The sequence below is a fragment of the Panicum virgatum genome, chromosome 3N (genome assembly GCF_016808335.1).
Source record: "Panicum virgatum strain AP13 chromosome 3N, P.virgatum_v5, whole genome shotgun sequence".
Classification (NCBI taxonomy): domain Eukaryota; kingdom Viridiplantae; phylum Streptophyta; class Magnoliopsida; order Poales; family Poaceae; genus Panicum; species Panicum virgatum.
In genome coordinates, this window is record NC_053147.1 from 35787691 (window position 1) to 35805417 (window position 17727).

The following is a 17727-nucleotide window of genomic DNA, read 5'->3' on the forward strand; positions in this document are numbered from 1 at the left end:
GTCTCCATGCAGGTGCCGGAAAAAAAAATTGGAATTTGGAATTTTGCAACTGAACACGGGCTAATACAGCGAATGCCTCGGCTCGCCACAGATTGCTCCCACAGAAAAAAGGCTGCACGTTCGATCTGCCATTCCGGAGCATCAAATGCTCTCTATTATGAAGAATGCGAACGTTCTGACCTCGTGAGGGTAGTACGTACAACAATGAATGGGCTGATGTTACAGACTTGGACGGTATTCGAGTAACCTCCTTTGATAACGATCAACGAGAAGGTGGTGCCTGATTTGGTCATCAGTGCTTTAGGCACTTTGTTACACACAAAGGGAGAATTTGTCTCATCTCTAAAGCTTATAAAGTTCATATAGATGATCCCTAAACATATAGGGAGATCTAAATGCAAGCCGAAAAGGACGTCTTCCGACCAATCGAAACCTTCGGAGCAGATAGTATGTGGACCACACCGGGCCACTCCAAGCCGTTTTCTGAAACCTGACACGCTAGCTTTCGCACATGAGCACACATCAGAATGTAGGGCCCCGTCCAAATGAACAGTGATGGAAGGGCCTAGTCCTCCTTCCATTCCATTGTCCACGCCTTGGATTCCAGTGAAAGAGAAGAAAAATAATAAAGCTCATACCTTTTCTGCATATTTATTTACTTATTATTACGTCCGTGCATGAAGCTGCTGTAACCTTTTAACCAGATTAGTGGCTTCACTGCAGCTTTGGGTAGATCACAAGAAGGTCGCCAATCATTAGCTGTGTAATGTAACCTTTTGTTTTCTCTGTTTTTGCAAAGAGTGTTGGACCCTACTCTACCTTTATATTCTTAATGATAATGAAAAACGTGCTCGATCGTGAAAAAAGAAACATTTGGAAGAAACCATGAAAGAACTTCTTTAGGGTCTATTTGTTTGAGCTGCATTGGAACTTTTCTGGAAAACTATTAGTGGCTTTTTATTCTAAAAAAAATCAATAATAGCTTTTAGGTGATGCTTTTAACTCTCAGAGCTCAAAAAGTTAGAAAAGTTCATAGAACTAAGTCAGTTTTTCTAAATTTTTTGCTTTCCCAAAACTGTATGTAGCTTTTCTAAGTTTTTCTAAATTTTTTGCTTTCCCAAAACTGTATGTAGCTTTTAGGTGATGTTTTTTCTAAGTTTGCTATTTGTTTTAGCTTGTAGCTTTTCACGCTGAAAAGCTGACTAGAAGCGGGAACAAATACAACCGTAGCCATCCTCACGGTAGCAGCCAAAGGACCTCTAGCTGACTTGGTTAGGGGAACCCAGCGGCACTCCTCAGGTTCTGGGTTCGACTCTTCATGGGAGCGAATTTCAGGTTGAGGTTAAAAAAATCCCCTCGCTTGCCTCATGTCCAAAGCACTGTGGAGCCCGGCCTAACTCACAAGGCGACGGGCCCCCGTGTACGGGTGGGGCAGGGGTTCGGGAATTTTCTTGGCCTGCTATGAGAAGATCATTCTACCTCTCAAAAAAATGTCGTGGGAGCGGTCTTACCCCCGCAGGTCAAGTTTTTTTTATCCTCACGGTAGCAACGGTAGCAGCCCAATCCTCTACTTGACTACTGCTGTAGCAGCAACCAAACCGGCACGTGAGCACAGGCTTTGCCATGCTTCCTAAGGGCATGTACAATGGTTTAAATAACTATTGTCTATTTGATACATACAGACAGCTTGTATAGTGAATCGTTTATTTAGCTGTCTGCAAGATATTTAATATATCCTTTGACACATAAATCATGATGATCTTTTACATAATTGGATCTTTGTAGCCATTGTGTAGGCATGAATCAGTTCACATAGTATACATGTTACCACAGTACACTTCGGTTCACACAATTAAAACATTAAATTTGAAATGGCCAGCACTTCGATTGACATTGGACATGAAATCAGTCCACACTTGACAGGAAATCAGTTCACATACAAGCACCTTTCATTATTTATACACACATACAAGCAGGAACAACAACATCTTGCAGTAGCCAGCTCTGGCACCTCTCATTAGGAACAGAAACAGCTTGCACCCGCCATCTCTGGCTCCTCTCAGTCTGCAATTATGTGGCAAAAAATCAAATATGGAATGGTATTGAAGTTCAAAGTTGCCATGCTACAAAGGTTCAGTGGTGACAGAATGATAGGCTCAGTGCTTTGAAGTATACCAAGTTAATAGCAAGTCAATTACTTTCTGAAAGAAACCTTTCGAAGTATACCAAGTTAATAGCAGGTCAATTACTTTCTGAAAGAAACCTTTAGAACTGATAATGATAGGTTTGCACATTACCCTACTGATCAACTTATAATTACATTAGCTGACTGAAAACTATGGCAACAGGTTCATAAACAACGGCTACAGGTTATATATATGCAGACTGAAAACTTTCAGGTTCCAGTAGACGGAAAACTTTAAGGTTCCAAAATGCTAGTGCAACAGGTCATATATATATATATATATATATATATATATATATATATATATATATATATATGCAGTTTCAATAATATAGATTGTCGGTACCCTGTAGCAGGGATACTCACTTCTACTGCAGCAAGACAGGACTCGTGTAGTCATCCATAACTACGCACTAAGAGGCGGAGCAGCCGGGCCCCAGGGGGTCAGGCTCTTACCTCACCGGGCCACCGGCCCTGGACCCGTTCCCCGCTCTGGGACGGGTCCGGTGACGCCACATGTCCCTGAGGAGGGGAAGCTCCGCGCCAACAACCGAGGGCTCGGACCCCGAGACCTCCCCGCGTCCGTCCGGATCTCCCACGCGCGTAGAACCAATATACCGCGGGGTCCGGGGGCGCCACATGTCCCGCAGGCGCAGGCGTGGGCGCGAGTCTTCCGCTGGAAGACTCGCCCACCCACCGCATTCAATGCGGGTGGTTGAGGCGTGCTCTGCCGCCGCAGCACGCGGGGCAGCTTTTGTCAGGCCTCACTGTAGACCGCATATTACCGAGGTACACAGTGCAGCCGCATGCGCCGCATCCACGCAGAGCCCGTCTGCCGCATTAAATGGATACGACGGTACGGCACCTTTTCATCATACCGCCTACGCCGCAAACTACACGGCCCGTTCAGCTACGCGGCAGGCGACGCCGCAAGCTACGCCCTGGCGCCGTTTCGACAAGACAGGGCATGGCTATGCCGGACGGAAGATTCCCACGAGCAGAGCAAGGAAATCCAGGAATGAGATCTCCATCGCCTGTAATGCCATAATGTCTGTACAGTATGTTATTTTATACTACATCGTTGGGCCCACCTGTAGGGGACTCAATGGCCATGTACGCGCCTCTCTTGAGATATAAAAGGGAGGCGCTCGCTGCACACTCTAGACTCTCGAAGGCCAAGGGAAGGCAGACCCGAGGCTCTCTGGTCTCTCTGGACTCCGAATAATCCAGTTCTCAACCTCTTGAGAGCACAAGCAATACAACACACAGTGGACGTAGGGTATTACGCTCCGGCGGCCCGAACCACTCTAAACTCTCTGTGTTCATCGTGTTCTTCCACCGAGATTGAGCTAATCCTAGCTAACCCCCGAGTACTCACCCTCTGGGTTTAGGCGGGTGCACTATGCCACCTGGCTGTAGGTTTGCACACCACGACATTTGGCGTATGAGGCAGAAACCCGGAGAGACGCTCCGGGCATTCATCTCGCTCTTCACCAAGGTACGGGGTACCATTTCTCGTATCTCTGACACATCTATCATTACTGCTTTCTGTCAGGGGGTACGTGTTGAGAAGATGCTAGAGAAACTGGCGACGCACGAGGTGGAAAGCGTTACCACGCTTTTCTCCCTGGCTGACAAGTGTGCCACGGCCGCTGAGGGCCGCGCATGGCACTCAGCCCCCCAAGACGGAGACACCAAGGCTGGTGGCTCCAGAGCTACTGTCTAGGGCGGTGGCAAGAAAAAGAAGAACAAGAACCGGGGTCGCGGGGAGCCACAAGCCGGCGGTCCAGTCGCTGTAGCAGCGGCACCAGCTGTTGCGGCAGCGGCTGGGGGCCAGAATGCGCATGGCAAGCGCCCGCGCCCGCAAGGTGGCAATGGAGGTTCATGCCCAGTTCATCCTACCGCTTGCCACAGCGCCGCTGACTGCCCCGAGATTCAGAAACTCGCGAAGCGGGTCAGTTGGCGGCGTGAGCAGGCCTCCAAGGACGGCTCACCCCTCCTCGCCAGCGGTCTGGCAAGGAGAAAGCCTCCGATAGTGAGACCGCTGCCGGGGAGAAGAAGCTGGGGTACCAATCCCCCGCTCGGGAGCTGAAGGGCGTTTACAGCCACGACAACTCCGACTCTGACAACGAGGAGCGCTGCAAGAAGTTGTATGTAATGTACGGCAGAAGCTGGGAGCTTGTCTCCCGACGGGACATGAAGACCCTTCGCCGAGAGGTCCTTTCGGCGAAGCCGGGGTCCCGAAGGCGGCGCCGCACCACAGGTGGAGGAACACCACCATCTCTTTCGGGCCATCTGACTGCCCGGAGGACATGGCCGGGGCTGGTGTACTACCTCTAGTCACCGCCCCTGTCATAGCCAACATCAGGCTCTATCACGTGCTGATTGACGGTGGGGCTGGCCTCAACGTCATCAGCTATGCAGCATTCAAGCAGCTGCAGATCCCAGAGTCCAAGCTGACTCCCACTGCTGGAGAATGTCATATTGCGACCAGCACGTTAGTGCCGGTCAAATAGGAGCCGGCACTAACGTGCCTGTACAGTACAAGGCGGGCACGTTAGTGCTGGCTAGAAACACCAGCCGGCACTAACGTGCCATCCCCCAACGGTCAGCACCGCTGCCACAACAGTCAAAAGACATGTTAGTGCCGGCTGGGAATTCTAGCCGGCACTAACTTGGTCAATTGCAAGTCAGTGCCGGCTGGTAACTCTAGCCGGCACTAAAAGTCCACACTTAGTGCCGGCTAAAGCCACCAGCCGGCACTAAATTGCCCCGTATATACCAGGCACTCCTTCTTCTCCAGCCCGACCATTTCATTTGGCCGAGCTCCTCCTCTCACTCATGGCGTGTTAGAGGGGAGGTGCTGCCCATTTCCCCCCAAATTTGTGAGGATTTCACCCATCCAAGTGCACCAAAGGTTAGTAGCTTCTTCCACTCTTCTTTCACGGTGTTTATTCTTTGTTTCATGCTTTCTAGATAAAGAAAATAGTGATTTTAAGGTTGAGGAAAAATGAGCATGATTTTCCTATTTGTTCATTAATTTGAGCGAAATAGAATCGATTTGTTACTTTTTAGAGAAGGTTTTCTAGATAGTTTGACTATGACACATTTAAAGTAATTTTTTTGAATTATTTCACGAGGACATGTGTATATGTTATTATGCAAAATTTTAAGGATTTTAAGGATGAGGGAAAATGAGCATAATTTATTAATTTGTTCATTAATTTGAGCAAGGTAGAATTGATTTGTTGCTTTTTAGAGAATGATTACTATATAGTTTGACTATCACACATTTAGAATGATTTTTTTGAATTATTTCATGGCGACATGTGTATATGTTATTGTGCCAATTTATTTTGCTATTTAGTTTAAATTTACTAGATAGGTGGCCTATGACACATTTACATTTTTTTTGAATTACTTCATAGTAACCTATTTTTAGGGATAATGAGCATGATTTTTTTTAATTTGTACAGATGGACCGGCAATGGATGCACGGAAGCCGGAGCACCTCGGCATGGATTCAGGGTTTAGATTCTTTTCTCAAGGCGGCAATGGCAAATAGGTCGCCAAAGGGTTTAATGTGTTGTCCATGCAGTGTTTGCGAAAATAAAAAGAAATTCCGAAAAAAAGATACTCTATGGAATCACGTGGCCTTGAATGGTTTCATGAGGAACTATAGCCTTTGGACTAAGCACGGCGAAGTTGGAGTTATGATGGAAGATAATGAAGAAGATGACGATGGTGATAACAATCTTCCAGATTGGGCATGGGTTCATGAAGCAGGTGGCTTTCAAGATGAACCAATGGACGAGGGTGAAGCAAATGTTGCACAAGAGGAGCCACCTGACGAGCTAGGTCAGGCGTTGCTTGATGCACAGAAAGACAGTGAAACTATGAAGGAGGCATTAAAGTTCGAGAAGATATTGGAGGATCAGAAAAGGCCGTTGTTCCCTAGTTGCAAACCGGAGCAGAAGAAGTTGGGTACCACGCTAGAGATGCTGAAATGGAAGGCAACTAATGGTGTCACCGATAAGGGATTTGGTGAGCTATTAAAGATTGTAAAGAGCATGCTTCCTGAGGGTAATGAACTGCCGTCAACAACATACGAAGCTAAAAAGATGGTTTGCCCTCTTGGATTGGACGTGCAGAAGATTCACGCATGTCCTAACGACTGCATCCTGTATCGCGGCGAATATGAGAACTTGGAAGCTTGTCCTGTTTGTAGCGCATTGCGGTATAAGATCAGGCGAGATGATCTAGGTGATGTTGATGGGCAGCCGGTACAGAAGAGAGTTCCCGCAAAGTTGGTGTGGTACTTCCCTATAATACCACGTCTGAAGCGCTTTTTCAAAAACAAGGATAACGCTAAGTTGATACGGTGGCACAAAGAAGACCGTAAGGAGGATCACATGATCAGACACCCAGCACATGGGTCCCAGTGGAGAAACCTTAACCGAGAGTATCCTCAATTTGACAACGACACAAGGAATATAAGATTTGCTCTAAGTGCGGATGGAATGAATCCGTACGGTGAGTTTGGCAGCGCTCATAGTACATGGCCCGTGACCCTATGTATGTTCAACCTTCCTCCTTGGTTGTGACTGAAGCGTAAGTTCATCATGATGCCGGTGCTTATAGAAGGGCCAAAAGAACCTGTCAACAATATTGATGTGTTCCTGCAACCCTTGATGGATGATCTCTTACTACTCTGGAAAGAAGAAGGTGTACATGTGTGGGATGAGTATAAACAGGAGTGTTTCAACCTCCGAGCTTTGCTTTTTGTATGCATCAATGATTGGCCTGCACATTCAAAACTTTCGGGACAGTTGAACATGGGATACATGGCCTGCACCCACTGTTATGATGAAACCGATAGCATTTATTTGAAACACTGTAAGAAGTGCGTATACATGGGCCATCACCAATTCCTTCCTATTGATCACCCCCTAAGAACCGAAGGGAAGCATTTCAAAGGAGAGCTCGAAACTCGTCCTAAGCCTCTGTTCCGTAATGGAAAGCGTGTGTTCTCGATGATCAAAGATGTGAAGGTAGTATTTGGAAAGGGTCCCGGTAGCCAACCTGTTCCGAAGGATGACCAGGGACATGTTCCAATGTGGAAGAAGAAGTCTATAATGTGGAACCTACCTTATTGGCAAGTCTTACAGGTTCGCAACGCAATTGATGTGATGCATCTGTCGAAAAATCTTTGCATCAACCTACTAGGCTTTCTGGGAATGTATGGTAAGTCAAAAGACACACTACTGGAAAAAGGCCCTTAGGCACCGGTTGAATAGGGCTTTAGGTACCGGTTTTTCCAACCGGTACCCCGCAACCGAGACCAAAGGCTCTTGGCTTTAGCACCGGGTAACACAACCGATACCAATGGCATTCATTTTTGTCAAAAATATGCATGCGGTGGTGGCTGGGATTCGAACTTGTGACTTCTTGCGTCACGTGCACCTTTCTTACCATCTCACCTACACATCACTTGTGATGGGAAGGGAGATATTTTCCTTTTGAAGTAACCCTTGGATGAGCCTTAGGTACCGGTTGGTGCCGGTACCTAAGGCTCATCCATAGGTACCGGTTGATGGTACCACCCGGTACTAATGTAAAAGTTACCACCCGGTACCTATGGTGAGCCTTAGGTAACGGTTGGTGTTACCAACCGGTACCTAAGGCTCATTCATAGATTCCATCAACCCCAAAAGTACCGGTATGAAGATGAACCGGTACCCTAGCATAGGTACTGGTTCATTTTCATACCGGTACTTTTAGAGTGGACCTTTGACTTGTTTTCTACTAGTGACACATTGGAAGCAAGGCGCGACATGTGGATGCTAGCTGGACGACAAAGCTTGCAACCCGAGAAGAGAGACAAAGGACGCCACTATTTAAAACCTGCCAGCTATAATCTGAGCAAAGAGGAGAAGGAAAGTATGTTCGATTGCTTGAACAGTATCAAGGTCCCGTCTGGGTACTCCTCAAATATACAGGGCATAATAAATGTGAAAGAGAAGAAAATCCATAACTTGAAGTCCCATGACTGCCACGTTCTGATGACACAATTACTTCCGGTTATACTGAGGGGTGTTCTACCGAAAAATGTGAGATTGACAGTTGTAAAGCTTTGTGCGTTCATGAATGAAATTTCACAGAAAACAATTAATCCAAATAATCTAATAAAACTGCAGAAAGACATTGTCGAATGTCTTGTCAGCTTCGAGATGGTCTTCCCACCTTCCTTCTTCAATATTATGACACACCTTCTAGTTCATATGGTGACAGAAATAACTATCATGGGTCCTGTTTTTCTACACAATATGTCCCCTTTCGAGAGGTTCATGGCAGTATTGAAGAAGTACGTGCGTAAACGTTCTCGCCCAGAAGGATTCATTGCTAAGGGCTATGGAACAGAGGAGATCATTGAGTTTTGCGTTGACTATCTTCCTGATCCCAATCCGATTGGACTCCCCGTGTCACACCATGAGGGGCGACTAAATGGAAAAGGCACACTAGGAAAGAAATGTAATGTGAACATCCCTTGTAGTGAATTCAGCCAAGCAAACTTCACGGTTCTTCAGAATTCATCCAAGGTGGCTCCATATATTGATGAGCACATGAATATTATACAGTCTGAAAATCCACAGAAGAATCTTGCTTGGATTACACGCCAACATATAAAAACTTTTGACGGCTGGTTCAGACGAAAATTATTGGGCAACAACACAGTTGATCAAGAACTTCAATGGCTGGCTAGGGGATCATCAATCACTGTCCAGCAATACCAAGGGTACGAAATCAATGGGTATACATTTTATACGAGAGCTCAAGACAAAAAAAGCACCAACCAAAATAGTGGTGTCCGTATGTGTATAGTAAACAGTAATGGAGAAAAGAACAACTACTATGGTGTCATAGAGGAGATATGTGAACTTGCATATGGACCCATAGTTGTCCCTTTATTTCGTTGCGAAAGGGTGGCTGGAGGAGGCATAACGAAGGACCGGTATGGGATGACCATAGTTGACTTTAAAAAGATTGGATATAAAGATGAACCATTCGTACTAGCCAAGGATGTGACACAAATGTTCTATGTGAAGGACATGTCGAGCAAACCGAAGAAGAAGTCGGATAACACGCCTGAAGCAGACAAGGCTGGAAATGAGCCGAAACGGCACATAGTTATCCCAGAAAAAGAAAAGTTGTTGGAGTTGAGGATATTTCGGACAATTCGGAAGATTATGACCAGATTGATGACCTTCCTCCATTCACAGTTGACGTTGACCCTAACATCCTCTTATCCAAAGAGGACACACCTTACTTACGCTGTGATCACACTCAAGGCACTTTCGTCAAAAGGAAGATTATCAATGTTCCAGTAGATAATAATAATGAGTAGTAGTTTTATATAAGTTATATATTGAATTCTCTCAATCAGTGATGTAATGTAACGCACCGCATCGTATTTATCTCAATTCTTGATACTATTTGTCCAATTATGACATAATATCATCTTCAGATAATATTATATTTTTGCATGGTATAAATATTATTTACATTCACTAATTTTGCATTACTAGAAGCATTGAAACATTAAATTACAAATAAATAATCAAGTAATATGCGAATTGATTACATCATTGTATAGGCTACTATTGAAAAGTTTTTTGAATATTTTTGCCTGGATCAAAATGAAATGTTTTCGATTTATTATGAATAACAGAAACATATACACATATAAATCCTATACACTACATATAATTGATAATGGTTGCATATTCGTTAATTTACTTCAATTACTATTATTATTGTGTAGATATAATTACTATAATTATTGTGCAGCTAAAAAATAAGATATAAATTTTTGTTATATTATTCTAATTATTAAGCTGAATAAATTTATGAATATTAAAAATTTAGTGTAATTGGGAACTGGCGTGGCCAATTTTCAATTCCCGCCAGATGGTACACGTTAGTGCCGGCTGGTAATCCTAGCCGGCACTAACGTGAGCATATTAGTGCCGGCTAAGATTACCAGCCGGCACTAACGTGTCCATCTGACGTCACGTGGGCACATTAGTGCCGGCTGGTAAGGCCAGCCGGCACTAACCGAGCCGTCCCCCAACAATTTACCCCCTTCGCCAAATTCAGATCGACGTCGTCCCCAACCCGCTGCCCCGACGTCGCCCAACCCGCCCCTGCTCGCTCGCCCGCGTGCGGCGCCGCCTTCTTCCCCGGCCGTGCGTGTGGGTCCTCGGCTGGCGCTCGACCATGGCCGCCCCTCGAGGTCGTCCCCAGCCCGCCGTCCCTCGAGGTCGTCCCCAGCCCGGCCGGCGCTCGACCGTGGCCGCCCCTCGAGGTCGTCCCCAACCCGCCGTCCCTCGAGGTCGTCCCCAGCCCGGCCGGCGCTCGACCATGGCCGCCCCTCGAGGTCGTCCCCAGCCCGCCGCCCCCACGCCTCGTCGTCCTCGCCCGCGCCCCCGCGCACCTCAGTATCATCGCCGTCCGGTCTGTGCAGCCGCCCCTCGAGGTCATCCCCCGCTGTCGTGACCACATCGTCCCTGCCCCCGCCGCCGCGCACCTCGTCATCCTCGCACACAGCCCGGCCGCCCGGCTGCCCCTGCCGCCTCGAGGTCCTCCCCTGCGCCGGGTATTTCTGTTTCAACAATCTAGCTGCAAGTGGAATCAAATAATATAATTATGAAGAGTAGAATCAAGGATTTTTTCTTCTTCTTTGTTGAGGCATAAATGTGAGATTTCTTTTTTCTTTTTTGAGGTTGTAGTTGCGCCTTGGCATGAACAATCTGAATTTGAAAACCAAACTACTTCTTTTCACAAATTTATTCTTTTCTCCCAGTATATGATACACTGCCTATTTTTCAGACCAACAAGTAGTACTTAACCTGATTTCAGCCAAAACTACCAACTGAAATCCAAATTTTCAGAAACAAACATGAATCCTATGGCAAGCAAAATTAGAGTTTATTATTATGTGACTTGCTCTCCTGGGACCTCTCCGGTGAGGTACTCCGGCACCTCTGAGCGGTCCAAGAGGCCTTCCGGCAGAAGAGGCTCCTGAATTTTCATGGCGAAGCACTTAAAAACTCCAAATAGAAGAGATCCCAGAAGTAAGTTTGGGTTCTAGAAGTTGTGCACTTAAAAACGCCAAATGGAGGTTGGGTTCAAATTACCCTTTTTGGCTTTCATGCATGTTCAGCACATGAGGAATGAACTTGTTTTTTGCTCATAATCATCTCCATTCCCCATGACTGTTAGGCTCCGGATTATTTTTCGATTTCTCTGTATGATTGCTATGATTGCCTTGGTATTTTGATTTCTAGATCTAAATAACCATGTGAGCATTTATGAATATAAACATGTGTACAATATTTTTGCAAATATGTACATTTTATTAGTATTAGAAAATACTTAATGTTTTTTATTGTTTCAGGTAGTGGAAATGGATCCTACGGACAACCAAGACGAGTTAATGCACGAGCTCATTCGTGGTAGTACTGGGCACATAGCTCCAGAGTTTGATGAGGACGAGAACGATGGCAGCCAATTTTTAAACTTGTATTATCATGGCGATGAGGAGCAAGATATTAGTGGGGAGGAAGAAGAAAATGTCGAGGAAGCCGAGGTATAAAAGTTTAGTGATTCTTTCAGTCATCAGAATAAATGTTTTGTCAATATATATGTTAGGAGCAAGATATTGTTTGTGACACATGCGGCCCAGCTGCGAACTATTTGTGTTATGTTGCTAGCTTTGTTGATGATTTCAGTCCTTGTATAAGCAGTCGTGCTCCAGCTAAAAATTCTTATGAATGTTTCAGTCAATAATTTTCGATCTGGAACCCTTGCTTGCGGGTTATGAAGGTTACGCATACCTGCCGCGACGTCCACTAGTTGCTAGCAACCCGCTTGATAAATTTGCAATTCTTTCAGGCATCAGGATCGACGAAGCATAAACGGAAACGTGGCTCCAAGAGGAAGATGGTAGGATGTATGACCATCACGGAGATCAACGAAGCAACCGGCGAGCCACTAGCCCCTGGTCAAATTAAGAAAACATTTGTAAATCAATTGGGATATCTTGTTAGGGAAAGCGTCCCCATAAAGTACAAGCTTTGGAAGAGAAATAAAGTCTCTGATCGACCTGAAGATATCGTGCCAGATTCAGAGAAAGATTTGTTATGAAAGAGGTGTCGTTGCACTTCAACTTTCCCCCAGGCAAAGCTGACAAAGTAAAGGGATGAGCATTTAAGAAGATGGCAATTCAGTTCGGCTCGTGCAAGAAAAAATTGGTGGCAAACTTTGTCAACAAAGGCCTCACACCAGATTTTGATAAAGTCTGGAAGAAGCAACGAGAGTGGTGGAATGAATTCGTGAATTACAAGGACAGCATGGCAGCCTCGATTCAAGGCAAAATGAATGCTAGCAAAAAGACAAACTTCCATATACTTGGTTCTGGAGGTTATAAGGTTGCTGTTCCGAAATGGGAAAAGATGGAAAATAATTTAATTGCAAAAGGAATCGTACCGCAGACCTTGAGTTGGCCCAAACGAGCAAGGTATTACTTCTATGCTCATGGAGGCACACTAGACCCCAACACTGGAATGTTTGTGACTAGCGACGTACTAAGAAAGGCTGCCCAAAGACTCGACGACGCAATGAAGCGTACGGAAGAAGGAACCTTCCAGCCCAACAGAGAGAATGACGAGCTGACTTACGCTCTTGGGAATGCAGAACACACTGGACGGACTCGAGGCGTGGGCGTAGTTCCATGGAAATATGGCTTTTCCGGAGATCTCGAAACCTACCGAAGCGGATGCAGAAGCAAGGCAGTAGTGGCGGAGAAGATCCTTAGCCTAGAAAACTGGATAATGTCACTTGAGGCAGCAGTTGGGCAACGCTCGGACCAACCAGCTGCCAATGTGGAGATCAGCCTCTCTTCTCAGCATCGTAGCAGTGTTGCTTCCATAGAGCACCCTAATTTGGGTGCTGACAGGCCGAGGGACCCCATTGACGACATCACCGTTAGGACCCAATGTGAGCTTCTGTTTCTTTATGGGAAAAAGCTCAAAGTTTGTGCTGAGGGTTATGCGGAAGTCCAAGAAGAAGACGGGACAATACATTGCCAGCCGATTCCTGAAGGATTCGCCAGAGTCTTTGTTGACCGAATTACTGAAGAACACTGGGAAGATTTGGACCTCCCGATCCCTATAGGTCCTGAAGAAACAGAACTACAACATGCCGTACACACATGAATCGCGTGGCCAAAGCGCGACATAAGATTGGTCCAAGCAGCCACAGATTCCGCTCGGTGCTCAAGGCAAAGAACACCAACGCCAGCTGACAGGAATCCTAGTGTTGGCTCACCTTCTCCACCGCCTGCACGGGACCCCAGCATGGATCCGCCATCACCAGCCACACAAAGCGAGCCAATTCCGATATCATCACCAGCCGCACAACAGAATCAAAGTCAGCGACAGAAGGCACACACGGTACCTTCGGTCCAGCCATCTCATAAGCAGCAAAGAAAGAAGAAAGCAAAGGCTCCAGAAGAGGAAGAGGCAGAAGAATCGTTTCAAACCTTCTTGCTGAAGCGCAAGCTACTGAGGGAGGCTGCGAATAAGAAGCCAGAAATAGATCCGGTTGCAAAGGCACACTTCATTAAACACTTCATTAAAGATCCCACGAAGGAGAAAGAAAGGGAGTCGGATTATGATCGGCGGATCAGAAAGTGCTACAGCAACCCCAAGAATCGGCGCATTAATGCAAAGACCGTTCCCCAGCTCGGAGAGCAGTCCAAACAATCGATCCCTCCGTTGATAGTGCCGCGTGAAGAATGCCCCGATGAATCAAGAGATCCGTTGACCATGGCTGGGATGACATTGCAAACTGATCTAACAAGGGCTCAATTGCTTTGGGAGGCCCTACAGAATGCCCGTGGCAAGAAAAATTTGTACTTGGTGAACCTTTGATAGGGCCAGAGTTGCTACCATTCCTACCAACGAGAATGGCCGAGTTACACAAATGGTATGCCGTGCAATCTAAAGCTAATGAATTAGAGATGTTCCCAGCTCGGATTACAGATTAGCATTTCTGGCGGGGGCAGATGATGTATATATCGAGTTTGCAGCGCTTTACGATTTATACCATCAAGATGCCCTTCACAAGTCCCTCGTGAGTATATGGTGCATGTAAGTATTGTCTCTCGTTTCATTATTTTAGCCTTGTGTGTTGACTGATTCCCGTTTTTCTTGTGTCCCGTAGGTCAAAAATTCAAATTTGCCGAAAGAAGAACTTCCATAACGTCGGGTTCTTCGACCCCGATATTATACACGAGAAATCGGTAGCGCAAAAGGCTGAAGAAATAGTCAATGTTATATTAAGGGGGTTGCGTAAGAATAGCATGTGTCCCTTCATTCTCTTGCCATACAACCATCAGTGAGTCGTTCTTTGTTAGCCTCTTTTTTCAATCCCTTCGTATTAATAATACGATTTGATAACTATTATAATCAACATTAATTGGTTATGCGTATGTATATGCACAATTTTCATTGGATATTGCTTTGTATTCGGATTGAGGAGCAAAAGGTCTTGGTGTACGACTCGTTAAGGCAAGATAAATCAAAGTACCAAGATCTCATCGAGGTGGTAAATACTGCATGGAGTCGCTACCTCCGCAAACACATAGGCTTGCCCATAGGTGAAATCGAGCCTCTTCGTTGGGTGACTGATTTTCCGGTATGAATATACTCTCGCTACTAATGTCATTCGCAATAAACATCAGAAAAATTCTATATCGTAACCCACATTTTTCCATAGTGTTGGAGACAGGAATAAGGAAACAACTTATGTGAATACTACGTATGCGAGTGGATCAACTCTTTTACAAGTGAAAAAGGACAAATGACAGTGGAGACATTCAATGTACGTGAGCATAATCACATCTGCTCATTATTTTAATTCATTATTTTTTATTCTCATGTTTTTATCGAAAAATGTGACAGCATTGGTGGATGAAAGAAGAACTCATTGAAATGGCTCGGATCAGGGCAATTCAAAAAGCTATATGCGGATTCCTGCTCGATGAAGTCATAAATCCTAAGGGCGAATTTCATGGCGATCTCCGTACAAGCGTCGCCAAAGAAGATCCGACGACGGGGAAGCTGATAAATTACTATAGTTGATGTGCTTAATAATTTGTAATATCTCAAGTACTTTTGAACTTCTAAGTGTTCCATACATGACGAATATATATATATATATATATAGTGTAATATGCTGTCCTAATGTTACTGTGCAATGCAAAGAGTACGACTATGTAGTCACATACAGTAGAAATACGCATAACCATACGTATAAAAACAAAAAAGAAAAGAAGCATGAAGAAGAAAAAACATTTAGTGCCGGCCAGTTATACCAACCGGCACTAACCTTGCTGCCAGGAGGCAGCGGGGTCGGGCATGTTAGTGCCGGCTGGTATTTCGGACCGGCACTAACATGCGCACGTTAGTGCCAGTCAGAGTAGCCGGCACTAACGACTGTCACGTTAGTGCCGGCCATTTAGTGCCGGCCACAGGGACAGGCACTAAGCCGTCCTGTGACCGGCACTGATGTGCCTTTCTCCAGCAGTGTCTCTCTCGCTCATTCTCTGGAGTGGGCCCACATCCGGTGTTCCCTCTAGGGAGCATCACTCTACCTGTCACGTTCGGGACCGAGGAGAACTTCCGCACAGAGAGCGTCCAGTTCAGCTACACGGCACGACACCTTTTCATCATACCGCCTACGCCGCAAGCTACACGGCCCGTTTAGCTACGCGGCAGGCGACACTGCAAGCTACGCCCTGGCGCCGTTTCGACAAGACAGGGCATGGCTATGTCGGACGGAAGATTCCCACGGGCAGAGCAAGGAAATTCAGGAATGAGATCTCCGTCGCCTGCAACGCCATAATGTCTGTACAGTATGTTATTTTATACTACATTGTTGGGCCACCTGTCGGGGACTCAACGGCCATGTATGCGCCTCCCTTGAGATATAAAAGGGAGGCGCTCGCTGCACACTCTAGACTCTCGAAGGTCAAGGGAAGGCAGACCCGAGGCTCTCTGGACTCCGAACAATCCCGTTCTCAACTTCTTGAGAGCACAAGCAATACAACACACAGTGGACGTAGGGTATTACGCTCCGGCGGCCCGAACCACTCTAAACCCTCTGTGTTCATCGTGTTCTTCCACCGAGAATGGGCTAATCCTAACTAACCTCCGAGTACACACCCTCTGGGTTTAGATGGGTGCACTACGCCATCCGGCTGTGAGTTTGACCACGACATAGATGCAGTCCAAAATGCTAGTGCAACAGGTCATATATATATATATATATATATATATATATATATATATATATATATATATATATATATATATATATATATATATATGCAGTTTCAATAGCATAGATGCAGCCATCAGGTTACCATCAGGTTAGCTAAAGACGTCATTTCAAAACTGAAACTGAACAGAAGCTGCCATGGTTGCCATGTCATTTCAAAACTGCAATATGAAACAAACGGTTAACTGACATCATTTTACTGAAAATTGCATCCTTGCTTCAATTATTTTTGGAATAGCTGCATGTCCCAACTCGAGTTTCTTCAATTGCAGTTTATACACATGAATGGATGCTACGCAATCACAATTCAAGAATCGGCAGCTCACCTCGAGTATTTTGTGGAAGAGGCGCATGTTGAGCTCGGGGTGCTGAAGACCTTGACCCTGACGACCTCCTCCGTCCTCAATTTCTCCATGATCTTCTCCAATCTCCACGCGGCGTGGCCGCGCGGAACACGTCCTCGACAGACCCCCCGCGGTGGGCGCGGCGGCGGGGGGACGCGGGCCCCTCCGTGGGGTGAAGCCGGCGCGCTGGAGCGGCGGAGGATGAGGAACATGGTGGAGCAGTCGGGGTGCAGCTCCGCTTGCCTCCTGCGCAGTCGTGGGCTTCCTGCCTCGCGCGGCCGTCATGGACTTCCGGCCCCGCCGCCGCCGCGGTCTTCCGCTCGCGCTCGACTCGGGGAGAGGTGGTGATGGATTTGGCGCGCAAAAATCCTCCACGCGCCCAAATTAGCGTGCGGTCGACCCTCGGCGACTTGCTGTACAACGGTGCTGCAGCGTCTATTCCCGCCTCGGAGCACGAGACGCGGTCGTCGTCTCGCGAGGCGACGACGCGTCCGTCGCCTGGCTGAGAGAAGGTCCTTTCTGCAAAAATGTCGGCTCGCAGACGCCCGTTGTACGTGCCCTAAAAAACCCAGAGTCGTCGGCCCGTATTTTTAACATTTTTATCAACCCTAATCATGCCCAAATAATACGTGCTGCTCCCAAGAAGCAGCGCGCAGGGCCCCTACCCCTACCCCTACGCCGGCGCCGAAAAGCCTGCCGGTCGTCCGAGGCCACGAAGTGCCCGCTGTGCAGTAGCCACGAGCCCCCATGTGTCTCCATTAACGCGAGCTCAGCTCGTCTCTGGTCTCCGCTGCT

At 46.5% G+C, this 17727-nt stretch overlaps 1 protein-coding gene across 1 annotated transcript; it reads right to left on the reverse strand.

Annotated features, from left to right (window-relative positions):
• Positions 1 to 1753: 1753 nt before the first annotated feature.
• On the reverse strand, positions 1754 to 17467 carry LOC120665849. The gene is made up of 2 exons (XM_039945532.1): positions 16915 to 17467; positions 1754 to 2064 (listed from the first exon to the last, which is right to left on the reverse strand). Exons 1-2 carry the CDS (start codon positions 17215 to 17217, stop codon positions 1957 to 1959), a joined length of 411 nt encoding a protein of 136 aa, XP_039801466.1. The 5' UTR covers positions 17218 to 17467; the 3' UTR covers positions 1754 to 1956.
• Positions 17468 to 17727: the final 260 nt, after the last annotated feature.

Coding starts and splice junctions, on each gene's coding strand:
- LOC120665849 (XM_039945532.1), bottom strand. CDS start 17,217: ATGACGGCCGCGCGAGGCAGGAAGCCCACGACTGCGCAGGAGGCAAGC. Junction 2,065..16,914: donor TCTTCCACAAAATACTCGAG/GTGAGCTGCCGA, acceptor ACATAATTGCAG/ACTGAGAGGAGCCAGAGATG.